Source organism: Schistocerca nitens, chromosome 4 (genome assembly GCF_023898315.1).
Source record: "Schistocerca nitens isolate TAMUIC-IGC-003100 chromosome 4, iqSchNite1.1, whole genome shotgun sequence".
In the NCBI taxonomy this organism is placed as follows: domain Eukaryota; kingdom Metazoa; phylum Arthropoda; class Insecta; order Orthoptera; family Acrididae; genus Schistocerca; species Schistocerca nitens.
The window spans coordinates 734,350,969-734,378,303 of NC_064617.1; the positions used below are offsets into that span (position 1 = coordinate 734,350,969).

Genomic DNA, 27,335 nt, shown 5'->3' on the forward strand with positions numbered 1-27,335 from the left:
TAGTAATTAAAGTGTTCAGAGACATGATTCAAATTATCAAATTAATTTGAAAGGTACTGAAGTTCATAAATTGCTCCACGTGACGAGAAAATCAAATTGATACAGGAAATAGTTGGTTTCAGTTTGCATACTAGACTGAAATTTCTTTTGCTTAAATCAATGACAGAAAATTTAACATGTGTGTTATGCATCTCTGTGCATGAAGAGTGCTACTAAAAGTGATCTTGAATGGCATAGCAGCCCTATGGTTGTTATACACGAGGAATCGTTTTGATTAGTGACTGATTAAGTTTCGTTAAAGAGGTACTTTGGTATATTAAGCTGATTGGTTGGTAACCGTTATAGTGTGGGAAGTTTTACTGTATTTTTCATGCTTGACGGTAGCGAACTGTATAGATGCTGTAAGTGATTGATGATGCTAACTACTTCCCGTCTAATTACAATGTTAAAAGTTTGCATTTTATTTGTAAATTCTCAATGTAAAGAAAGAATAGGTTACTGACACCTACGCTGAAATTACGAGCCAGGTTTGAACTGGCAACCGTTTTTATCTGGTCAAACACTATTCCAATTTCTTAACGAATCTAGGTTCGAATCCTGTTTAAGTTTTATTCTCTCCTTTAGTAAAATACTATCTCTGGAAAAGAAGTTAAAAGTCCGATTAGTTTATCCCTTTACACACTCAATCAGGGTCACTAATTTGCATTTCGTAAGAGGGATGTTATAAGCTGGCCACTACAGCTACTAGATAAGACGCCGTTGTCTTTCTCAGCTAACTGAACTAATACAATGCTCTCGAATTTCCAGCCGAGCGAGCTCGTCTAAATACCGTGACGTTTCAATGAGTGTCACTCTAGCAGCTCCTGGTTAAGTATCGAGGTGTCCTGGTTATTTGTAGAAAGACGCTGTGGCGCAGCGCTCCCCCTCCCTCCCCTTAGGACTAGTGGTAATCTCATAAACAGAGATGGTACCTTACAAGGACTGCTTGGGACCCGTTTCTGGTCACTATACAAAAGAATCCGTACGGCACGTGAGATGGAGTTTTGCAACGTACTTTGTCTAGTAACGGGTCCCAAGCAGAAACTAATCAGTAGTACCATACTGTCAATGAGGCCATCATTTGTCCTAAGGGGAGCGTGGGACCCGCCGCACTGCATCGACTGTTACGGGTGACCAAGACACTCACCTCGACACATCGCCAGAAGATGACGGGCGTGACACTCGTCAAACGTCGAAATCTTCTGACGAACTCACTCGGCTGGAAACCAGAGAGCTTTATATCAGCACAGACACCGTTTTCGTCCGAAGTGCCTTCTGTCAGTACGCGTGCGTACTTGCGGGTATATGCATGTATGTATTTGGGTTTTACACGTGTATGAAGGGCAAGCTGGAAAGAGGGTTCCAGTATACTGAAATGAATGTCAGAGTGGCAAGTAAAACAGTTGTTTTAATCACTTCTCAATAACCTTGTGCAAAAATTGATACACAATCGAATGTTTAACTGCTTGTTTTTTCTGCTTTTCTGGAGTGCATTAGACATATTGACACGTTGGGAAGACATTTGTGAGATCAGGAAATGACAAGAAATATGAATTAGGTTATTCTACGATCAAAACCTCTGAAAATTTGAATGTACTCAACAACACAATTAACAGGACTCTTCCTTTTCGTTTATCGTTTTTGGATCGGTTAAGTAGAGTACGAGATCCATTTAGTTTAGTTTTTCATGCTACTCTTGGAATTTGCTCTATTTTCTATCAAGTAAGGTGCGACTCACTATGTAATTTTCCTGTTGTGCATTCCTTTCTAGATCCTGTAGTGCCTGCCTTACAGTCGAAGCAAAAGATCCTAATACATTAAAGAATGAATTTCAGTCAATACAAGTTCTAGGTTGCAAAATCGTTTATATTAATTCTGATCCAATTTTTCAGTGTAATAGTTCTGTCTTCTGATTTCTACGTTTTCGATTGTTTTGGTACTCTTTTGTCAACAGGTGTTTATATTTCAGATGAAACCATTTTCCGTATTAGAGACATGGGTGAACCCCTTAAATCAATTGTGCAGCCTAATTCGTTGTGAACAACCTCATCATTGCAATGTAAGGCCTTTATGAATACTTTTAATGTCTTTCAACTCCTGAACAGTGATCGATGATCACGTTTTGCGTTTGTACAGAGTAATAGTCATACCGTAAATTTCCTTCGGTTTTAAATTTTTCTTAGTCATCAGTCTTTCGTTTTGTTTGATATTGTTGCCCGTTTTTCCCCTCTTTTATACTATTCTTTTCATCTCCACGCAATTACTACTCTCAGCATCCTCAGTTGTCAGTTTTGCTTTTCGTCGCAGGACTGCAGGAATTTCTTTTGGTAAGAGCCTCCGCGATATTTCCATTTTATCTGTGAAAATATTCTTACGGGTGTGTAACTGATAATAAAACAGGAGATAACTCTTCTACAGCTACATTTTATTTATTTATTTCAAGATTGAAGCTTCATTGTGAAATCATGGCTGCTGAACCCAGACATTAGTTAAGTGGGATGGCAAGTAATGTCTAGCTCCAACGACGGTGGGTGGCTGATGTTCAGAGTTCAGCCTTGAAACTAGTTGTGCCGAAATAAGTAGAGACATAAATTATAGCTCTGAAATAGTTATTTTAAGACGTAGCTGATAAATCACAGAGAGAATGCCGCAATTTGACGTGTGTTGAAGAGGACATGTAATGAATGAATATCCATTTAATAATCTATATCACAGGTGTCCCAGCAGGTACTGAACAGTGAAATAGATACTTTCCAGATGGGATTAATATAATTTCTACACTTAATGTAACTAGTGGGTAGGGAATAACTAAGTACGAGGGGTAGACAAGTTTCAATTATCAGCTTCTACAAATAATATTGCGAAGTTATTTTTGTTTTGTTTATTTGAAAGTGGGTGTCTGCAGTCTCGGTACACAGGTAGCTAGGAAATAATTAAGTACAAGGAGTAAACAAAATTCAAATTACCACATTCAAAAAATAACGTTGCGTAGCTATTTTTGTTTATTCGAAGGTGGGTGACTGCAGTGTGGGTACACACTTCAATCCCTCCGCCACAATACCGTAGCACGCCACTAGAAGAGACAAAACATAATGGCGCACGCACTCTCCAATTTATCAGTTAAGTAACCTTTTTTTCAGTATAATATTATTATTAGTGACATGCCCCACTAGATGTAGTGTTACTCTAGGTGTCAGTTTACGTAATTGGCGTGGACACATTTATATATTTGGAATATTGTATAACTCCTCTTAATACTGGTTATTGTCTTAAAATTAGTACAGAGTTTGTTTTGTTATTGGTAACTAAAATTCATACATCTGTAAAACCTGCTGAGTTACAGAATTTACAGAAGTCTTTTAATAAGGATTGCGCCAGTTTATTATTAGTATTTGGCCAATTTCCACCTTTTATTACTCCACTTTTCAGTAATATCTATCCATACTTTTCCAAGTTGCTACATTACTGTATCATGTGGTCCGCAATTTGAGATGTATTGTTGGTTATTCTGAATCGGTTATACAAGGTGTCCGAGAAATGTTGCGAGAAACTTCGAGAGGTTGTAGAGGGTGCCTTGAGGAACGAATTGAGGATAGGAACCCGTGTCCGGGAACGTCATACAACGACGCTACAGAGAGCGAAATTACAGACTGAGTTAGCTGCTTCGTAGAAAGACCTTGTCTTATATGAATGCTATACTCTTTTGCCTCGGTGGATGACTGCTTCGAACACGGGATCCGCAGTTTATTTTTCTCCTGTATACCGAAAAACATTGGAAATTTTAGAGGATTCCTCGAGGAAAATGAACTAAAGATGGAAACCCGTGTCCGAAACCTTCATCCACCGAGGAAGCACAGATATGTTTCACAGTAACGAAGTTGCATAGCATTCATAGAAGACAAGGCTTTTGTACGCAGCAGTTAGCTCCAGCATCTCCACTGGTGATAGTGGCAACCACGTGCGATCAGAAAATAAGAAACAACATTTGTAGACGTTTCATCTACGGTCCGTGAGCCTACGTTTGCTGCCTTATGGGTGGCATAGAAGCGGGCGTCGGCACCTACAACTTCGACATTCTGTAGCATCCTTGAAGGATGTACCCTGACACCGGTTTCTGTCCTCGATTTATTCCTCAGGACACACATTTCTGGGACACCCTTTAGTAAGACTTCAGTTTTGCCTCGTTAACTTCGCTGTGAAATTAAGAGAGATCGGTTATATGATCACCAGTCTTTGGTGAAAATTCTTTTGTAATGATTCCTTTTGTGCTCTTTTGCCACTTCTTCCCCAGTCTTGCAGAGATGCTTCTTGTGACATTCATTTCACTAAGATTTTGAGATGTTTGGTGAAACTCACTTCCTCTTGTGACCTGAATGCCTGTTTGGCCAGCTGGTCTACAAGCTGATTTTCGAGTATTCTTGTGTGACGTTTAATACATGTGACGACTATTGTCCATTTCTTGTTTTTCAACATTCTAATCTATTTTGTTATTCTGTAATTGAACACCTCTGATGATTTAGTCTCCATAAAGAGCATAATATTACTCTACTCTCGTCTGCATTACTGCCGTTCTTCGTTAAGCCATATAACGTTTCTTAGTCCTTCGAGAGCCTGTAAAATGGCAAAGCACTGTGCTTGATCGTTTTGAGCATTCATTTCTCAGTTTATACACTGACTGAGAAAAAAAAAAAGCACTCAAAAGGCAGAGGTAAACGAAATGAAATGTTACTGGTTGAGAGTATGTGATGTTATTTTAGTAATTGAAATAGAGAGTTAAATTTACAAAGAACATGGAAGTGTGAGCCTTCTTATCAGAATAACGTTGGACCCACTCTATCCTCGATCCACACACTGAATCGATTCGGAAGAGTGTCAGAGCAGTCGTTTCCTCGCCTGAGGCTAGTTGGCCCACGACCGTTACACCTGGTAGTTGATATCCTCGATACTGGCGATGAGACGTGGTGGACGTCCGAGTTGGTCTCCCACACGTCTTATGGGGGACAGATGTGGAGATTCTGGTGGCCGCGAAAGTGTCTCACCATCACGTAGAAAATTGATACTGACTCGACTCGTGCGTGGACGAGCATCATCTTTCAGAAAAACGGCACCACAATATGCCACATGAGAGATAGCACATGAGGACGCAGGATGTCCTTGATGTACTGTTGTGTCAAAAGATTTCCATCAGCCACTACCAGCCGTGACCTGAAATCATACCCAATGGTTCCCCACGCCATGAGGCCAGGAGTAACACTGCTACGCCTCTCTTGAACACTGGAAGAATGGGCCCATTCCCTAGGTCACCGCTATCGTAGACGTCGATGGTCACCTGGGGTGAACAGCGATTCACCGCTGAACACATTCGCGGCACTATTCCAAATACATAGTTTGTTTTGTGATGTTAAAGGCAGATTTCTTACGCTGCGGTAGTTCCATGACCCAACTGCTGCTAATCTCACACTCAGAATGTTGCAGATAACCCCATTACTTTGAGACACGTGCAGAGTTACAGTGACATACGACCATGTCTTCTGGGTACTTCAGTTGTTTGTCAGGCAATGTGTTTTATGAGACAGATTGACTCTACTGCTTGAACAGAAACTTTATGACTACCTGTCGTGGACCACATCTTTTGGCGTATATTTCTATACGCAACATAGCTGGCAGTTATTGAATGATGATGTAGACCATTTTTGCAGGTGCTGTGAATACCACGTCAATACGATGTTGTTGGGGAGCAGCGAGCTCGTGTGGGACGACTTACCCCGAAGATGAGGTCGATCAGGAAATGCTTGACGCCGAAGCCGGCGCCCAGCTTCAGCTCGAGGATCTTGCGCTTCTCGCGGTCCAGCGGAGTGTCGTCGTTCTCCGCAGCTGCGGCCGCCTCAGGAGACAGCTCGGGCTGCAACACAGACCAGCACCACGGCGTTACACTCGCTCAGCACGGGGCTCCTTTTACAAGCGCCGCAGGGGCCGCTGCTTGGACAAGTACCTACTACCGACAGTTTGCTGGCATTCAACATTTATGTTTCACTATGGACCTATTTTATGCAAGGTGTCACTACAGATTAGCTGTAATCACTCTCTCTTGGGCCATACGTACCAATTTTGAGTGTGCTGAAGGAAATTTGATCATTACGTGGCGGCAGGTATGGAACATTTTCAAATGGATCCACGTATAATGAATGGAACTGACCATGAACAACCCTATCTGATCAAAAGTATCCTGACACTTATTAGTGGACATAAATATGAGGTGCCCCGCACACTTCTCCTTATGACGGCTCGATCTCTGTTGGGATACCTTTAATGAGACTCTGATGGAAAGACAGCCCATTCTTGTTCAAGAGCCGAAACCTGCAGATGTTGGACGCTGGAGTTCTGGACAGGAATCGACGTTATAACTCATCCCGTAGGTGCTCCATTAGGTTCGGATAGGGTTTAATGGGCAGGCCAATCCATTATAGGATTGTTGTCCAAAAACAATTTCCTCACAGATGCTGCTCTACAGCGTGTCTCTCCTAAGAGTCATCAGTCGCACTGTCTCTGGTGTTTCGTCAGATATTTGCAATTTCGCTTTCGCATTGTGTAGCTGGAGTCAGCCCAGACAAATAGTGCTTTTCAAGTCTTTCACGAGACGCCTAGTCGTGACGGAAAGCGTCAGATTGTTTCCCGTTAGAAACAAAATGAATTTTAAAGTGCAGTTCTACGTGTCCATTCGATATAGCGATTAGTCTTGTGCGATGTTTGGCTATCTGTTAATAGGGACAGCTCGAAGAATAACCAGTACTCCAGTAGTGGAAGCACTACGCTCGCCCGCGCCAACTGCTACCGCCAAGCATTTTGCTGCCCCTGTTAACACATATTGATAAAACGAATATCCAACTAGAGTAATTTCGGAGTGCTCTACCTAATAGGCAAGTAAAATTCCAATTCACAAACCAACGCTTTCTGTTGGCGCAAGGCGTCACATGAGAGACGTGACGAGCTGTGAAAACGCGCATGACGACTCTTAGGAGAAACATCCGGTATGACAGAATTCATTGCCATGCTGATACAATTATCGTCTCCCAACTGTTCCTCCATTGTACACAGTACATAGTACTGTAAAATGTGTTCACATCCTTCCGCAGATAGCGCTTTCTTAAGAGCTTGAAGGGTTCCAGAGCCCAACCATGAAAAACGCCCTCATTATTTTTATTACGACATTGTATCTGCGCTCAACGATACCTTGACAAGGGAAAACAGTGGCTGGACGTATGTTTCGTAAGTGTGTCTACCTATACTTGGCCTTCTTTGTCTCTTGTCTATTCTTTCGCTGAAGTAAATTCTCTGCTACACGGAGATACCTCCCCGCCTCATAAGTAATCGAAGGCTAAAGCGTTTCTAGCGGCAACATTAAAAGTAACAGATAAGACTGTTAACTTTCAATGCAGTTTTACATTCCAAACTGAAGTACACAATGTATCTCGCCTCGCAAAATCCTTTTTTATCCACAACTTACTGTCCGACATTAGGCTGACATACGACAGTAGGCGTATTTCGACTCTTATGAGTCATCAGAAGAAACTGTACCTTGTTTTGAAAGCAATACACAGTTGTTGATACTTAAAAACATCTCATTGCGATTATTTGATTTTAAGAGACTATGATGAGCGATAGATGCCTATTTGGCGTGTTACTTTCGTAAGATGATAATTACACATAATAATCGAGATCTGTGAACTGTCAAGTCAAGTCAGCGTCATCGAGACAGCTGTGAGTAAACAATTACAGATCAAACGACGAAAAACGAGAGTGGAGAAGCCTACTGAGACTGACCTGCACCTGCAGCGCTGCGTCTTCCTGCAGCTGCAACTGCAGCAGCTGCCGCGATGATCCAGGGGCAGCCGTCGCAGCTGCCACACACGCAGACACCGCCATCGCCACCAGCGCCCACCTCGCCGATCCCGTCATGCTGCAACACAAACACACACACCACCGCGTCATACACTGTGCTGCTTGCTGCCACACGACGTCTGGAACTGTCTACGCAACACGTCAGTACTGTCAATGGGATGGTCTTCTAGACAGTTTTTGATTATTATTAATTTTCTTACAGTGCTTATGCGTCATGTCTTTCAACGTACTTAGAGTCAAAATCACTTCCTGTCCCCCACATTAGTTCTTTACATTGTTTATATACTACCAGTTGAGTATCCGGCGTTGTCTGGATACGTATTTCTTCCAATATTCTGTTAATCCAGCTCCTCCTTCCCCCTTTGTCCATCTACTCCTCCCTCAACTCTCTGTTACCAAACCTCATTTCCTGTTCCCACACTAAGTTCATCTTTTCTATCCCTCGAAGTCAGTCTCCTCCCTCTCCCTCCCGCTATCCTTCTCCCCATGACTCTGTCTACCGCTTCCTCCCCTTCTCTCTATCACTCTTCTCATCACCCCTCTCTGTCCATCTCCTTCTCTCCCTCTCTGTGTCCATCTCCTATCTCCTCCTCCTCCCTTTCTCTGTCCATCTCTACCTATTCGCCCTTTCTCTCAATTTCCTCTTCCCCCTTTCTTTGTCCATCTCCTCGTCCCTCGTCCATTGTCCACATCCTCTTCTCCCTGTCTGTGTACCTCTTCTCCTTGCCCTTTTCTATCTGCTCCACTTCAACTTCCCTCACCGAGAAAAAGTTTCGCAGAGGTTTTAAATTATGTGTAGAGGTTGTTGAAAGTCACAAACTGTTCTCATTCTCAAATAATGCGTGAATAAAGTCTCATAATTCGTTTGTCGTCCGATACATTTCTTTTTCATTCCCCCCACCCGTTTGACTGGTACAGTTCGTGCTTCTTACAGCCACAGCCATTCTCTGCAGACAGTACGTGATACATGTACCAAGTTTGGTTGAAACCGGTTCAGTGGTTCAGGAGGAGATGTGTAACATACACTAATAGATGTAGACGTATATCTACTTTTGTAATATATGTGGATACTGGCCGATGCTCCTTGTTTGACAACAGAGTCGCCTTAACTTTTAGCTGAGGTTTAACAAAGGCTTTTACTGATGTTTGCATAGGGACCAATTCTGATTACAACTGCCAAAAACTGCTATTCTTATCACAAATCAGAGAGTGTATCGAGTATTCGGCTATCTCTCATGCTGAATAAACGGTAAAAATGAAAATAATCGTATGGCATTGTTGGATGGGAGACACTGTCTGGGGTTGTTCGACTGCTTGGTCCTTCTATTTGACCCCGCTTTGGGGGCTTGTGTGTCTTTGTGATGAAGATGAGATGAGAAGATCTGGACAAAGTAAACACCCACTGCCCGGGTGCAGAATATCCCCGACTCGACCTGAAATCGAAATTGAAACTACGCGATCTGGTGGCGTCGGTGCTAACTACTAGAACACGCCCTGCTGACTGTATATACGGCAATAACGGGTAAAATTTTAGTTTTATGAATGAAAAAGTTAAGCGCAGTAGAGAAAGCAAAAATCTTTCCCAATTACATGTGAGTTATTACAGTGAAAATGTACGTGTTAAAGCGTGTAAGCACAATGAGAGTACGTTAGCTTTCAGAACGAAATTCATTCGCCTGTTGTAAATGCATTTTTATTTTGTTTCACCAGTTTCAACAAATTAATTTCTAATCTTCAGAAGCCCACACAATTAGGAATATTAAAAGTTCTTAGCTTTGGCTGTACACTTATGTAAAGTATAAGAAGTGTATTACAGAAGCTTACTTAGTGTCGGTTTAGCTTCCCATTGTAAGAAGTGTATTACATAAACGTAATTACTACAGGTTTAGCTTTCCATAAGCGTATAGCCAAGGCCTGAAGATTTATAATATCCCTAACTTTGTAGGCTTCTGAAACTGACAAATTAATTTGTCTAAACAGGTAAAGCGAAATAAAAACATATTTGCAACTGACAACTGAATTTTACTCTGAAATACATCCTTCAGTTGCTGAAAATTATAATGATGGATAATATAACCAGTTACTTTTAGTTTTGTAAACCTTAAATACACTCTCAGCCTTTAGTTATCACCACCTGTGTTCTTTTTATTCTCATGAGGAGAAGCTTTATGACATTGGGGGAGAGTAGGAGGTGTAACAAGTCAACGACTTGGTCGTTGTAATCAGAACAATACAGCGACAAATGATTCAAATGGCTCTGAGCACTATGGGACTTAACTTCTGAGGTCATCAGTCCCCTAGAATTTAGAACTATTTAACCCTACTAACCTAATGACATCACACACATCCATGGCAGAGGCAGGATTCGAACCTGCGACCGTAGCGGTCGCGCGGTTCCAGACTGAAGCGCCTAGAACCGCTCGGCAACAGCGGCCGGCTTTAGCAAGAGAGACAGAGCACTTTCCGTATCATTTCACCATTATTAAGTTACCACTGAGTACCATCCAGGTAAATCTTATTATTTATAGTGTTTAATGTGAAGAATAGTACTATGAAAAGCGGAAAAAATGGGTGAGTTCGGTGCTAAGTGGGCGAAGGCCGGGGGCGGTGCTAGTAGCGTCGTCCTGCAACAGGTGGGCGGGGTAGCGGTTGCGCAACTCGCCGTGGTGCAATACGCGCAGCTCATACGGACTCTTACGACAGCGCCATCTACGGCTTTCCCTTTCTTGCCAACTGCACGTCAGCTCTTCCTCAGGACAACCAACTTTCACACATGCAAGCATATCGTACTCTTCAGTCTTTTATTCTTCTCGTTGGTGTTAACCAGTAGTATTTAGGATCCCATTTCTTTGAAACGACAGACCTGGTCATTAAATAAGTCCTCAACAATATAGAAGCCTCTGGGCCACTGAGTCTGCACAGGTATGTTTAGGATGACGGGAGATTCTCTCTGTTCCTTACGGAGGCCACCACTAAAAAAAATCTCCATGATCCATGCGATGTCGAGCGGCTGCAGTGTTGTCCTCAGCCATGTGGCGTCAGGCGTTTGCGGTATGGAGGGCCACGGTGTCATCACATCACTAGCCCGGTCGTTGTAGGCTTTCCACGCATAAGAGCCGCTAGTTCTTATACAAGTGTCCCATCAGTTGATATTAGGAGGCAATGTACACATCGTTCCACTCTTCTCGCTATGGAATATTCCCTGGCAGTGCCGGTAACTGTATTCCAGTCAGTGGCGGTGACCATTCGGCTACGAAGACGAAAAGGCTACTGATCGCAAGGATAACTCGGACAAAAGCTATCCGTCTCTCTCTGTCCCTCGAAATTTTATATATAAAAAAAGTCTCTTAACCGGAAGTTGACGAAGAGTGATTTTCGATATTTTTGCACGAAATGTCGTTATGCACCAACAGTGTGACTATCTCCGTCTACATCTGAAAAGCTTTAGATTTTTCTCAAATTCCTATAATCTGCTTCCTGATCTATCTTGTATCTCTCTGTATAAAGTCCTAAGGAATGAGAAAACAAATCTTTGGTATCATTAGATGCTAATACCTTAGCACACTTCTGAAAGAATCACAAAGCGTTTACATGTGTTTATCTCCAGTCATTGCTGCTGTGACCGTTGTATTTATTCCTGAATATGGGTTGGAGGGACAACTGAAAGTGAATTTCAATTATCTTCAGAGCGTGGTGATGATCCCCCTTTGTTCTTCCTCCAAATCAATTAAACTTAAAAAAAGCACTCCGTCTTCAGGCCACGAGTGGCCTACCGGGACCATCCGACCGCCGTGTCATCCTCAAGTGGTGGATGCGAATAGGAGGGGCGTGGGGTCGGCACACCGCTCTCCCGGTCGTTATGATGGTATTCCTGACCGAAGCTGCTACTATTCGGTCGAGTAGCTCCTCAGTTGGCGTCACGAGGCTGAGTGCACCCCGAAAAATGGCAACAGCGCCTGGCGGCCTGGATGGTCACCCATCCAAGTGCCAACCACGCCCGACAGCGCTTACGTTCGGTGATCTCACGGGAACCGGTGTATCCACTGTGGCAAGGCCGTTGCCCAATTAAACTCAAGTGAAACATGATTTCTGGGTTCCTTTTGTCAGTGTATGAAATACGACGACGTGCTGAACAGTAATGCCCCGGCAATTTTTTATGTGGAAAGCTCTTAAATCATTTTAATTAACACAAACGTCAATAACATTCAACGTCTTTGTTCTTTATGTCTTCCTATTAGGCTCCCTCTGCCACTGGAGTGCTCCGAATTGCAGAGTGTAGCATAGCAGTGAGTAACGTGCATGAGAAACGGCGTACCGTAAGCGAATTTCCAATTCGGAAAATTTGTCCACACATGAAACACCATGTCCTTCAGCATGACAATGCCAGACGGCACACGTACGCTGCGACATCTGCTACAGAGCGTCGCCCTGGGTCCACTGTCATCGATCATCCGCCCTACAGCCCCCACTTGGTCCCATCCGATTTTCATCTACTTCCAAAACTTAAAGAGAACTTTCGAGGATTTCATTTTGATAGTGATGAAGCGGTGCAAGCAGAGGTGACGTTGTGCCTCCGTCAACAAATTCTAACATTCTGCAGTACGGTATCAACAAACTGGTCACTCGTTGGGAGAAACTGTTCGTTGCTAGGCTGCCTATACTGAGAAATAAATGTGTAGACTTGAAGAATTAAGACACAGAATGTTAGTAACGTTGTTTTATTTAAAAATCATTAAGAATTTTCACATAAAATTCGGAGGCACTACTTTTCAGCAAGCCGTCGTAGATAATAGCGTGGTCGACTACAAGGCCATTCTAGACTGTCGCTAAATAAATTAGACGATGATGACTTATCGAGAGACCTTGAAGATGTGAGCGTGACATTTGTCCGAAGTGGTTTACAGGACTCACTCAGTGCCCACATCAAAACAGTCTGACACGGATCTGAACCTAGCTTCTCCAGAGCGCCAACCCATTGTATTAACTACAGAACAACCTAGCACTGTCCTTTAAGCAACATGCAGCCTCTGTGAACTGAGACACTCTATATCACAAAGACCTCTCCCTAGGCTGAGAAGGCGGTGGTCGCATTAACTGCGTATCTGTGCCACGAAGTTCATTGTTCGCCTCTTTCACGTTATTTTCTCAGGGAATGTCTTCTCTACGAGTCTGCTTTTTTGTTCCAGGGCGGAGTGACGACAGCAGAGGAACTACGAGATAAATTTGTTCGAAACTGCTCTTGGGAAAGCGGCAGGAAATGATGAATGAGTAGTGCCACAATACGAACTGCTGTCAGGGCATACGAATGCTTCCGCTCATATAATAAGCACCAGAAGAAGAGTCTCCCTCCCTTGTAACATACCAAGCAGAAGTAGCCCACGAGGCGACAGAAAGTCACTGCTAGTCTTCCTTCTCGTGCTGTTACCTGGTCGTCATCATATATAAATCCGTTCGTTCTTATGGTCAGGATATTCTTTCCTTTAGACCCCTCAGTTTTCCATCTTCTTTCTTCTGCTCGTGCTTTCCTCCTCTCCTTTTCTTTCTTCAATGAAAGATTGTTTCTGCAAACTAATTTTTTTCTTGCAACGCATCCAACACGTTTCGTCAACAATTAGTCTAAAAAAATCCAGCGCTGTTCAAAACCGCATCCAGTCACTCCCCGATGTAGGTTATTTGATGTCCCCGTAAATGGTTAAGGCTTATGTCGAGGCGTTTCGTTCGGAAAGAGCCTGGTTTCATTTTCCACATTTTCGCAAGCCGAATTTTCGCTCTGAGTCTGCTGATGTCGATGTCGATACGACTTTAAAACCTAACTTTTCTTCTTCAAAATAAAATAAAATAAAATGAAAAAAAGTGAACAGGTCTGGCCGACAGTTATTCAGCCATGATGATGGTCGCGGCTCGCCAGAGGAAGACCCGTAAATGCTCAACAAGTGGCAGTGTCGAGAACAGTCTGCAGACAGCCTAGAACGGATTGTCGTTAGCAAAGCCCTTATTTATAACTCAGGCTTCACGAGACTGTGAAGTTGTGGAAAATCCTGCATCATACAGCTGGTCCTGAGTCAGGTTATTTGACGAACTCACTAGCTTCCCAAAAACTCTAGTCAAACTTTTAACACTTGACGTAGTCAGTCACGGAGACATGCAATCCGTAATAATTCACTATCATTTTATTTGTCATCATCGTTGTATGAAGAACGGGTTGGAGTCGTTGAACGACCACTTTCAGATCTAGGAAAAGTAAAAGGATTATTTCCCATTTGTCATTTTATAATAATCGTCCACCTCTTCGCTTCCCATATGAGACTAGTTTCACGTCGATAAAATAAAGTCTTACAGTTAATTTTTGTATATTTGCAGTTACATGTCTGCAGCCGTGTACCACATTGAAGCTGTGGCACCAACGCCGGAAAACGACTCAACACGAAATAGCACAGCCAATTAATAACTGAAATTTACTGTGGTAATTTTTTTTTCGACTCTTGCGGAAATGTTGCATTTGTGTCAGGCCAATGCAGAAGGCATCTGGATAGCCACTGCAACTGACGCAAATTACAGCACGATAATCAACTTTATCAGTAGGCTGTGCCATTTTCTTTTGTCTTGTCTGGCGATGCACTACGGTACTGCAGAACGGGAATTTCAGTGTTTACTAGGATTGAAGACCTGTGCCCGCAAATAAACAGAAAATTAATGATGTAACTTTATTGTTTTATGTGATAGTTAAAGCTTTATGAGTTTCTCGAATTTGTTGGATTTGGAAGCACTTGCAGATAGCGTAAAGGGTCGCTAGCGTGGAGTCTCCTGGTAGCTGTGTTTCATGCTGATATTGGTTTCGTGCACGTTTTGAGCACTTGTCGCTTTCCTGTCCGCAATGCATCCTTACTGCCCCTTACAGTGTACATTGCACTGAGTTCACAAAAGTCATGGCACAGCAACGTGCACATATACAGACGACTGTAGTACCACGTGCATGAGGCATAAAAGGGCATGGCATTAGCGGAGCTGTATTTTGTACTCAAGTCATTTGTATGAAAAGGTTTCCGACGTGATTGTGGCCGCACGACAGGAACTGACAGACTCTGAACGTGGAATGCTTGTTGAAGCTAGACGATGGGACACTGCATTTCGGAAATCGTAAGGGAATTCAACATTCCGAGATCCATTGTGTCAAGAGTGTGCTAAGAATATCAAATTTCGGGCCTTACCTCTCACCACGCACTTCTCTTAACGACCAAGAGCAGCACCGTTTACGTAGTGTTGTCAGTGCTAATAGATAAGCACTGCACAGAAAAACCGCAGATATCAATGTGCGAAGAACGACTAACGTAGCAGTTAGGAGAGTGCGGCGACCGAGCAAGGTGGCGCAGTCACGAGCACACTGGACTCGCATTCAGGAGGACGACGGTTCAATCCCGCGTCCGGCCATCCGATTTAGGTTTTCCGCGATTACCCTAAATCGCTCCAGGCAAATGCCGGGATGATTCTTTTGAAAGGGCACGGCCGACTTCCTTCCCCGTCCTTCCCTAATCTGATGAGACCGATGACCTCGCTGTCTGGTCTCCTCCAACAAACAACCCAACCCAACACTGCGGCGAAACTTGGCGTTAACGGGCTATGACAACAGACGACCGACGCGAGTGCCTTTGCTAACAACACAACATTGACTGCAACGCCCCTCCTGGGTTCGTGACGGCATCGGGTGGACTCTAGACGACTGTAAGACCGTGGACCGGTCAAGTGAGTCCCGACTTCAGTTGGTAAGAGGTCACGGCACGGTTCGAGTACGGCGTTCGAGTATGGTGCTGATCCTACGAAGCCATGGAGTCAAGCTGTCACTGTGCAAGCTGATGGTGGCTGCATAAAGCTGTAAGCTATATTTACATGGGAAGGACTGTGGCCTCTGGTCCAACTGAACCGATCCTTGACTGGACATGGTTAGTTCGGATACTTGGACACCATTTTCAGCCATTAATGTGCTTCATGTTCCCTAACAACGATGGAATTTTTACGGATAATGCACCACGCCACCGGGCCGCAATTGATCGCGATTGGTTGGAAAAACATTCAGGGCATTTCGAGCTAATGGTTTGTCAACCCAGTTCGCCCGACATGAATCCAATCAAAAGTTTATGCGACATAATCGAGAGGTAAGTTCGTGCACAAAACCCTGCACCGCAATTATGGTCGGCTATTTGAGGCAGCATGGCTCATTGTTTCTGCTGTGGCTTCCAACGTCCCGCTGAGTCAATGTCACGTCGAATTGCTGCAGTATGCCGGGAAGAAGGAGCTCCAAAACGATATTAAGAAGTATCGCACGACTTTTGTCACCTCAGTGAACAACACTAGTGTGATACGTTATCCTGTGTCATTTTTAATCCCCAAAAATGTTTAATATTTTTACATCTTGAGCTTTCAGCTATGTGATTTTATCTTATTGGTGATTCTTCCCTTGACTTTTCTTATGTCTTAGTTAGTTGTTCAACAAATGAAACCGGTTATCTGACTGATTTATTATACTGCGATCATGACCAAAAAAATAAAAAGTCAAAAATAGTGAGAGCTAGCTGTAGTTTATCACACCACAGAGAACAACCAGTGCGACTGCGAGAATTTTTTGCACGACAAAGACACTACCACCTCTCTGATAGAATCAGGTGGCGCACTTAGTGTCACTGGTCGACGCACTAGCCCTCATGCGCCGCTTACGCTGGTAGTTACCTGGAACGACGGAGTCTCACTTCTGCAACACGCTTTTCCGGAAGCACCGCCACGTCGCGGTGTGGGACTGCGGAGGTCCTTGGCCGCGCGGAGGAAGCGTTCCCCCCGTGGACTGCTGCTCGCCTCGGCAGCGCCTGCTCGCGTGCGGTTCGCACTCGCGGCTCGGCCGCTGCTTTCGCCGGCGCTGCGCAGCGCCGTGGTCCAGCCGGTCCGTCTGGACAAACCACTTTCATCGGTCGCCCGCGCCCACCTCCGCCGTTCTCCGTTGCACAACTTTGCCACTTAATAACCTCGTTGCAGGTTTCTCGGGACTAGTTCGAAAGCAACCGGCCGAGTTCTGCCAGTGGAGGCTTTCGCCCTCGGAAAATACCAACGACCAAGCGTTTCTTCGCAGTATCAGTTCGATTCCTTGATTATTTCCGCTGTTCAAAGCCTCTGATTGGTAACCGTGAAACACACTCGTTAGGTACTCAAGCATGCTACTCTTCCTTCGCAGGCAGTTGTTGCAGTGGCTAGGAGAGCGGACTCGTAACGTGGAGGAATGGGCGTTTCACATCCCAGCCCGGTTATCCTGATTCAGGTTTCTCGTGATTTTCCAAAATTATTTTAGTTTCTTTCAAGGACGCACCGGCCGTTTAAGACAATGGGATCTTCATCTGGGGACTAATGTTCGAATCCTTCTCCAGCAGTATTTATTAAAATTTTTGTTCCTCGTGGTCTGCCTAAGCCACTTCACTTTCGCGCAGAGATGTCGCAACCGATTAGCACGACTCTTTATTTGAAAGAAGGGGTTTTAACACTTTTTCGGCAGATTTACATTCATGTGTGGCGTTTCTGTGGTTTATTTAAATGATTTTAGTTGATTGGTGAGACGACTCTTCGACAAAAGCCATTATCGAGCTCCTTTACGAAACTTCTCGAACTGAGCCAGGCTTGCACCTTTAGTGATGTCGGAAGGTCATTTCAAAAAAATGGCTCTGAGCGCTATGGGACTTAACTTCTGAGGTCATCAGTCCCCTAGAACATAGAACTACTTAAACCTATCTAACCTAAGGACATTACACACATCCATGCCCAAGGCAGGATCCGAACCTGCGACCGTAGCGTCGCGCAGTTCCAGACTGTAGCGCCTAGAACCGCTCGGCCACTCCGGCCGGCCAAATGTCATTTCATTCTAACCTTCTTTTTTCTGCCGAAATACACAATCACACATATTACTACCTACAAGATACTCTGATAGCGTCTAAGATTTTAAAGTGTAACTACTTTACATGAATATTCGGAGCTATCACTTTCGACTTTCCCTGTTTAACATGTTCCACGGCGAAATAGATTGTAATCGTGTGCGTTCAGCTTGATGAGGTTACTCGAATGGTTTCTTCTGAAAAGAGTTCGGGATATTAATTCCAAGGGGAACAGAAACGTAAGACATGGATCTTTTATAGGCCACAGGCCTTTTACTTCACATATAGTCCAAGATCCAATGAGATGTTGAAGTCTTTTTTATAATTGGTTTGGTACGATGAAAAAAACAAGTTTACTTTTTTAATGCAAAAAGCAATGTCTAGGATATATAACGTCTGGCTTTGGAATTACATGGTGCCTGCAACAACAAATCACTTAAATGTATTGCTCAATCACTTAAATGTATTGCTGAGCTGCAGATTTCAGTGAAATATTGCGCGTGACAAACAGAATGCCACAGGCATCACAGAATCACTGGAAGTCGTATGACAGAGCCAGTCATTGACGATTCTGACAAATAGCGGAAAAGTACGTAACTTTCTGCGAGCAAGAAATTGTTCATGATTCCCGATTGCTTAATGGCTGATTAAAATATCTGTTTCCTGACTAACGAATTCTTATCAACGTATTTCGGCATTAATATTGACTGTAAGAGAATGGAAAATATCCACACCACTACAATATCCTCCTTAAATCCTTCATAAATTAAGCTTTTTATGGAAAGCTTTCAGTGTTGCGTTTGAAGTAAGTATTGCAGTGAAGTAAGTATTGTATTTGAAGTAAATAACTTATGGAAATGAGCTAAGCATGTGAAACAGTAACGTTACGAAATATAAATAACAGTAATTACAGGAATCCTTGCTACAGTATAAAACATAATTCGTGTCGGATTAGAATATACCACTGACCAATGGGGAGTAGGCGGGGCATTTAGGGGATGGTACATGCAATGGGAACAGTTGATGCATTCATTCTTACCATAAATGGCACATACTCGTTTACCTTAAAATGTTTCACTTTTCGAATACAAAGAATCTTATTAGGTGCTCACATCTTCAAATTTTTGTAAGAAAATTGGGCACATTTTGTTATTATATTCCACTCGGAAGGGCTACACGCATTGTACATAACAACTGAAATACTGAAGTAAACTTATGAAAAAATTACAGAATTGATAGTATCTCCTCCTGTTGTAGTTTGTCAGATAAAAATTTCTATCGGTCAATTGGGTTTTGGTACTTGTCGAAGAAATACTTGGCCAAAATTATATGGGCCATATAGCGACTTAGACATTTAATGAGAATGAAGGGAAAAAAATGGAGGGAAAAATAACTCTCATTGAAACCTGACCTCCAGTCCGAATACTGCGAAATGTGTTAATCCCTGATGTTACAGGTAGAATAAAATAATGACATAAATCCACCCTTTTGTATCGTATCAAGGTATTTCGATGTGTCTAATGCTTAAGTCACAGTAAGAATAGGAGATTAATATTGCCTGTTAAGTCATTAACATACAACATGAACAGCGCAAGTGCTAACACACTTCCTATTATTAAATAGAAAAAAACTATACCTTACAGTTGTCGTGAAGTTACACGCTTAAGAGCCGCCTCTATCGTATTACCGAAGTAGCCTGTAAGGTTTCGCGGTGGTCAGTGAGTGGTTGCGGGGCCAGTAACCAGAGTACCTGCCGCCGCAGCTCCAGCCCCCGAACGGCCCGCCCGCTACTTACGTGCTGGAGTGGCGTCGCTCGGCTGGAGGAGGCTGCTTGCTGAGACGGTGCGCTCCTGCGTGAGACTGGCGCCGCCTTATTTCAAGCTGCGCGCCGCATCTGGGCCGCGGCTGGACGGCAGGTTTTTCTGCCGCCGTTCCCGGCGCTGCGGACGAATCGCGTAGCTGTGGGTCAAGGAGACGGGCCGCGAGGAGGGGGCGGGCGTTAGTCGCCGGGTGGGGGTGGCTCCGGCCCCGGAGCTAGCCGGCCCGTCTTCCCCAGGACTCAGCAGCTGTGCCCATCCCAAAGCGCGGCCAGGCTAGAGCCCGTCTCCTCAACCTTGTCTATAAATACACTTCTTTCCTTTTCCCGTTTATCCACGGGGCCGTCGTTATTATATGAGCTGAGGGAATGATAGTGATAAGATGGTGGCTGGATGCTCTTGCTGACGCCATACTTCCCTCAGGAGAAAAATCTGTGTACTCCATCGGCCTGCGTGTAGAATAAACGTATTATTGTTTTTGTTCTATTTATGTCTTCTTTCTTTTCTGCTTTCTATCTTTCTTTCTTTCCACTAGTGTTTCGTTATTTCCCTATGTTTTTCTCTTCTTTCTTCTGTCCTTACTGAACGTGTCTTTTCCTTTGTTTTCTCCTCGAAACCTTCGAAACTTTATACTTTTATTCTGAACTTTTTTCTCTTCCTCACATTTCTTCTTCCATTATATCCATCCCTCTCACATCTCCATTAACTTCGTTTGTCCATGTCATTTTTTTTTATTTCATGTCACTGATGTTTCTCCAATTCAGTCAAAAAACTCCACCGTAGCCGGTACCAACACCGGTTGAGAAAGGAAGAGGGAGAGGAGTAACACCTCTATAGAAAGCCTTGGTTCATCTGTCCCAGGTGTAGTACCTCGTGAGGGGCCCTCGCCAAGGCAAATGGTGAAAATCTCTCTGTCAGCGAAGACGGAGATGAATATTTTCAGCACAGAGGAATAGGCAACCCTGTTTCTAGGGCTAGCACAAGAGCCACATATTAAAATACAAATGTGTCTGGTCCCGTATTAGGTAGCGTTTGATCAGTGTCTGTACCCTATGTGAGGGGTGGCTTAAATAACACTCTTCAACTTACAAAATCGATTTTAAATATGAACTGGCGCGCACCAATTCCCCAACAAGAATACCATATGGCTTACGCATGATGTAAATCTATTGTTATCGCTATTATTATCATTATTATTATAATCACGCGGCCTACTCAAAAAGTAACTTGCGGTTTGGTGTCGCACGTGTATAAATAGAAAAGAGGCGCCGCTCTTACGGTGCAATGCACCTTCAACCAGTATGCTGTGAGCAGTGGAGAATCACGGTCTCTGCTTCTCTACGTGCCACTTGCTTTCAAAGCGTGTGCTGCAGTGACAAACCCTGTCAGTTGTGAGCTATGTTCTGTAATAGCGGTTCCCAAAGCAAAATCTCTAGAGCTGGTGATATCGAGCGCGAAATTTGTGAAGTTTATAGGCCAAACGTAACGAGTGAAGGTACTCAAAGAGAATGGTGCTATATATGGGCTGTCCAATGTCCGTGATAAAAAGGAAAGCCGACGGACGAGTATTGTGAGCGCAGATCTGATTCGTTTGGTTGAAGACAGGGTTAAAGAAAGTCACACATTCCCCATCTCGGTGCTTTGTGTTCATTTTCCATAGATTATTCGTACTTTTGTGTACTAAGTGATTACCGAACATTTGGGCTACGCAGATGGGTAACCAAACTTAGATAATATTGTAAAACAAACGGTTTCTTCCTTCTTTTTTTCAGAACGGGCGCAGGGCACAATATTTTGGCGATCAGACATGTTGCCGTCGTCAACATGCGCTGACAATCGAGCTGCTGAGGGCCCACAGTTCGTCAGCGCACCTGGCAAAGGCGACCTGTCTGGCAGGCGAAATACTGTAATACTCCAGTTAGACACTACGTTCCTCCAGAACACCCGTGGACTGTTCGATCAACAAGTACGCCGGGAGACATTGAACAATCGCAATAGCCGTCTTATTGTTATTATTATTTTATTTTTTATCGTAGGACAATTAATATCACTTTAGAGATAGAAATTAAATATGTACATAATTTACAAGTTTCCAGACATATTATTATTTGTGTATTTAATCACATCTACTGTAGAGTCCCAGAGGTCACAGAGATTTCCATGTTACGAATTTTGAGAATAGTCTGCAACAGAGTGTCTGGCAGCTTGTCTTAAAAAGGCACACTTGCACTCAGCAGTTGTAGCCTTCCCTCATCTGAACAACAAGTCACCACAACCCTCACGGTTATTCCGGATCCTGTTGAGTGTACTCTATGACCTCACGGGCATATCAAGTTCCCCTGATTTACTGTTGGCTTGGAGAAATCTGAGGACCTCTGTTAAAGTGTTATTATACCACTCTTGCATCCAGGCTTCTTGGAGGATGAAATTATGGTCCACCAAGTTGCTCGCTGTTCTGAGCGGCCGAAACCTGCATAAGAATCTGTTGATTCGGATAGCACGTATCTGCAGGTACTGGTTGTTGCAGATTTTCATATATTCCCTCAGGAAAATATTCTTTCTTTTCAGTTTAGAACGTGGGATGCGGGTTAGGGCAGGTAGCCATTACTGGAGAGCACTTGATTGAACCGGTACTAATACACATTGTTTGATAATGTTGCGTATCAGCTAGCTCTGTGTGACTGCTGTTTATCCAGACAGGGCCGCTGTATCTGCCCCTGTGCAGACAAGGCCAAGGGCAGATGATCTTAAGGTCGTAGCCGCAAAATCCAGTGCTGTACCACATCTGTTCTGAACAATGTAATCTGTTGACCTCAACTTAGCGGCACTCCTTGTTAAACGCTGTTTAAACCGATGTTCAAATGTGAGAACGTTTTATGAATGTCTACGTTACTCGTATATCAGGCAGAACGTGGGTACGAGCCCAGTATTCATCTTGTCGGATGCAGGAAACCGCCTAATAACGGCTTCCACGTTGCCTGCCCCACCAGTCTGAGTGGTTAGTCCACGAGGCGATCTCGCCAGGAGCAGGCCCGTCGCCCCGAATCCTGGAAGCGGCGCGTAACGCTCTCGACTACTCGGTCGTATCTTATGTTCGCTATTGGGCATTAAAATGCAACGACAGGGAAGACAGTAGCTACCGAAAATTTCCTTATTGCCCCGACACAGGACAGCGAGAGGAATGCATAATTCAATTTGAAGATAATTCTGGATTGTACAGGGTGCAAAATTTCTTATACAAAGCTGATATTTCTGTCGGCAACAGAGGCTCTAACCCTAATGGGCTTCGAGTCGAACCAGGATGACTGATAAGGATATGTCGTTTGTTGCAGCTTGAAGTCAGTGAATTCATCAGTCATAGTTTGGTTCAAGGGGCTGCTATTGAAGATAACTAGAGTTATCAAACGCAAACATCCACTTTAGTAAAAAATTATTAGGTTCAGGGATAGGAAAATCAAGATTTCACTTCACGGCACCAACAGCCAAGAGCATGGTTCGGAATGACGGCCTGCCTCAGGATACTTCTTTTCAGTCTGTACATGGCTCAAACACAGACACCAGTTCACGTAAATATGCATCCGCACGTCTGCGGTTGCTCTTGGTCATCACATAAATGGCATAAATATTTATGAACTGGACAAGATATTGAAGGTAGATCTGGAAGTATTAAACACCTACAACCATATCAAACTGACCAGCACGGTAATGCACCTTGAAAATATAAATGTTGTTGTCGTTTTTGTGGTATTCAGTCAGAAGACTGGTTTGAATCAGACCTCCACGGAAGTTTATCCTGGGAAAGCCTCTTCATCTCCGAATAGTACGAGAGACACTCAGTAAGTAATGTAACACTATTTTTTTCTAGGCTAATTTCGACTGAAACAATGCGGCATTTCCTGTGGAAGATCATGGAATATTTTCCCTTCAGACTCTATATTCTCATGAAGTTCCAATACGTAGCGGTGCTACACGTAGCCTTCAAAATGGTATCAAAAACGCGTCCCGAGCAGAGAGCTGTCTTGAATTTCTTCTCGCGTAAAACCAGAGCATCCCAGATATTCATAGACACTTGCAGAGTGTCTACGGACTCCCGGTAGTGAATAAAAGCATGGTGACTCGATGGGCGTGGTATTTGTCATCATCATAACAAGGTCGCGCAAACCTATCCGACCTCCCACAAACCGGCCGACCGCACACAGCTGTGACTCCTGCACATGTTGGAACGTACGAACAGTCTCATTCGACGTGATCGACGGATTACAATCAAACACCTCGCTGCTCAACTGCATGTCTTTCCTAGTTGTTGTGACAGTAGTTCTGGTCCTCAACAGTGTGTGCCTGCTGGGTTTCTCGCCAACTAACAGAACGCCATAAAGATCAACAAAGGACTATCTGTATGGAATTGTTTGACCGTTACGAGGCTGATCGTGACACTTTTTGAGGGACATTGCTCATAAAATTTCATGAGACTGTTCTCCCTCATACACCCTACAGGCCGGATGTCGCACCTTCCGCCTTCCATCTATGTGCCCCAATGAGGGATGCCCGTCATGGGAAGCAGTACGTGCATGATGGGGAGGTTATTGATGCAACAAGACTTTGGCTCTGACATCGACCAATCGAGTGGTACCATGCGGGTATATCGGCCCTCCCAACAAGGTGCCGTCAGCCGACACACTGAATGGAGATTATGGTGAAAAACAGGGTTTTGTAGTAAAAAAAAAGTGGGGAATAAAACCAACCTACTTTCAGAAAAACATCTGCTGCCTTACATGCTGAACGCCCCTTGTAATACAGATACAAACAGAAAATACAGCTCTCTGTGAGTACCCAATTCATTAGGCATGACGATAAGCCTAAATGCTTTTGGAGTGAAACTACATTTCACTGTAACGTATTGTACACATTTATAAGATGACCCTAATAGAAGACTCGCAACGTTACCCTGTCAAAAGTGGCTGGAGTTACGTGGAGTTGTGGGGCAAGCACAATGACAACTTCAGCAATGGCCGCAATTTATAGAGAGGCTGAATATTATTCATCAGTCTGAATGAGATGTGCACACATAGCTAAAATGGACGTCCGATTGAAGGATACAATGAGGATAATCTCTAGAACACTCGGGGCCACCCCATGTGTCTGTTAACCCTCCTAGCAAGCACAGAGCGCCCTGGAATTAGGCGACCACCGTTAGCCACAAAACGTGTGTAAAATACTGTAAAATACAGAACTCCCTTACACCAAGTTCTTAGACCTACAGCCTTAAAATCCAGGTCACCTTTATGGATAATCGGCGAAGGACTGCGAGGCTTCGACTCAAATACACCGTGAAGAGAACTATGGGCTGTAAGTGGACACAAAATCCAAAATTTTGTGGATCACCCCAACAAAAAGATCGCAGTGTTTAGAATTACGAAGAAGGTGTGCACCACTTCGAATTGTGTCAGGATAACTGTTGGTAGACCTAAACAACTGATGACATGTATTTTCGCCAACATATCGAGGCTAAATTAAAGTCACCACCAACTATAATTGTATGAGTCGGGTAAGTGTTTCAAATAAAACTCAAGTTTCCTTTGAACATTTCAGAAATAGTATAGTCTGAATTGGGAGGTCGGTAAAAGGATCCGTTTATTATTTTATTCAGGTTGCCGACAATGCCTCTGCCCATACTACCTCACGGGAACTATCTGCTTCATTGTCGCTACAGGTTAAACCACTTCTAATAGCAACAAACACACCACCACCAACTGTGTTTACCCTACCCTCTGGTAACACCGTTAGGTTATTCGCAAAAATTTCGGCTGCGCTTGTTAATATAGCTTATCCACTGTCCGCGTGCACGCTTCTCTTTCCGTAAGCAAGCCCATTCCGTGTTTCAACGCAAATGAAACGGCTGCGCAATCCTGCACGGCCGAGCAAGCGATGTGTCCGTCATGCCGGCCGCTGGTCGTGCTGGTCGTGCATCATGTAATTACATATTCGCACAATAGTCTTGTGATCCAAACCAACGCGACATTATCGTGGAACGGAAGGAGCAGTCTCGAGACCGTGATCCTGCTGCTATCGACTTCCGGCACGTGCTAGGCAACGCTTCTCCTTATTACACGAGCTATAATGTCATCTTCTGACAAACTAACAAAATCCCAATGCCATTTTCTTAATGAGTAGTCTGCTCATTAAACTCTCCTTATACACATACTGTTGATGGCGCTTCTCCTACTTTGTAAGGCTGCGCTGAAATGATAATCGTTTACGTATCCATGCGAGTAGTACACATCATGCCAATTTGTTGCATGCTACCTTCGACGTGTTCCAGTTCTAATGACCAGCGGTGTAGATTTGGTTACCAGTAAACTTCTTCTGCGTGCGTCCATTGTTAAACCACGCACGTTTACTAAAGAGAAGTTGTTAACAAAGGTAATAACAGGAAATTTGTGATTCCACTGAGATTTTATGTAGGTAGGGTGCAGCATGTTGACTGGCCAAATATCGACAGATGTATAAGTAACTTCAGGCGTGTCCAAGAGAGTTGTGATAGCACATTTACCGTTTAAGTTCTGTACTGATGACCTGGCAGACAGTACGAACAGCAACCTCTGACCTTTTCCAGATAATGTAGTAATGTATTACGAGGAACCGGATCATTATAATTAAGCTGCAGCTAATCACAGATGTACAGTACGAGCTGTAAATATAATATGACAGCGAAAGTTTGTAGACTTTCCAATGCGTTAAAGCATAACCGATCTACGCTGAAAAAAATTTGTTCCAGTTTTGGCCACTAGGTGCAAATCTGGCCCGGTGAATACAAGCAAGATATATATAAATGTTTTCATATGTAATGAATTAGGAACGGTACATGGGCAGGAAAGATCAAACAAGTGAGAAAGACATAATGTTGATTATACACCTGGTGGTCAAAATTGGAACTTTTTTTTTTCAGCGTAAATCAGTTCCGTGTTAACGCAATAGCATATCTACCAAGTTTCGCCACACTGAACCTCATTGAGTAGCTGCACTCTAATTATATCCACCCGGTACTATCTGCCAAAAGCTGATAGAAAATCATGTGTCATCTTGATACATTTCAAAGTACTATAAATATTGGGAGGTTGCTGTAAATAGAACTAGAAATTTTTGAACTTAACATATGTATAAACTACACTATTATAATACGTGTCATCTGCAGTAAGTCAACTCATTCAATTTCCTGTGTGCAGCAATTCGTGGGGATACTAACATAATCGATTACGCAGCACCGTTCGTAGATAAAGCAGCTGGTACACTCTTGTTCATTGGTAGGATACTGAGAAAATATAATTATCCTACAAAGGATATTCTTTATGAAACTCGTTCGATCTATTCTAGAATATTATATCTTTGACACATAAGAAATGCAATCAACAGGCGATATATAACATTCACAAAAAAGTGGTGAACAAATGATCACAGGTTTGTTTGATTCACGGGAGAGCATCAAAGGAATCTGAAAAACATAAATTGGAAGACGTTCGAAGAGCGGGGCGCCAATTATTTCGCGAAAACCTACTTACCAAGTTTCAACAATTAGTACTAAGTATTGAGCAAGGAATTAACTAGTACGCTACTATGCTCTACGTATACACGAGCCCCTCTCAGGGACTCGCATATTGTATCTGCTGTACAGTAACAT

General features: G+C 43.5%; 1 protein-coding gene across 1 annotated transcript in view; it reads right to left on the reverse strand.

Moving 5' to 3' along the window:
- The window catches only part of LOC126251820 (uncharacterized), a 239,025-nt gene that overhangs the window by 24,728 nt on the left and 186,962 nt on the right, over positions 1-27,335 (reverse strand). Inside the window, exons 2-3 of the mRNA XM_049952479.1 lie at positions 7,861-7,996; positions 5,804-5,941 (exon numbers count right to left, since the gene is read on the reverse strand). Coding sequence (XP_049808436.1) covers positions 5,804-5,941; positions 7,861-7,995 — 273 coding nt within the window. The 5' untranslated portion in view covers position 7,996. The remainder of the gene's footprint in view (positions 1-5,803; positions 5,942-7,860; positions 7,997-27,335) is intronic.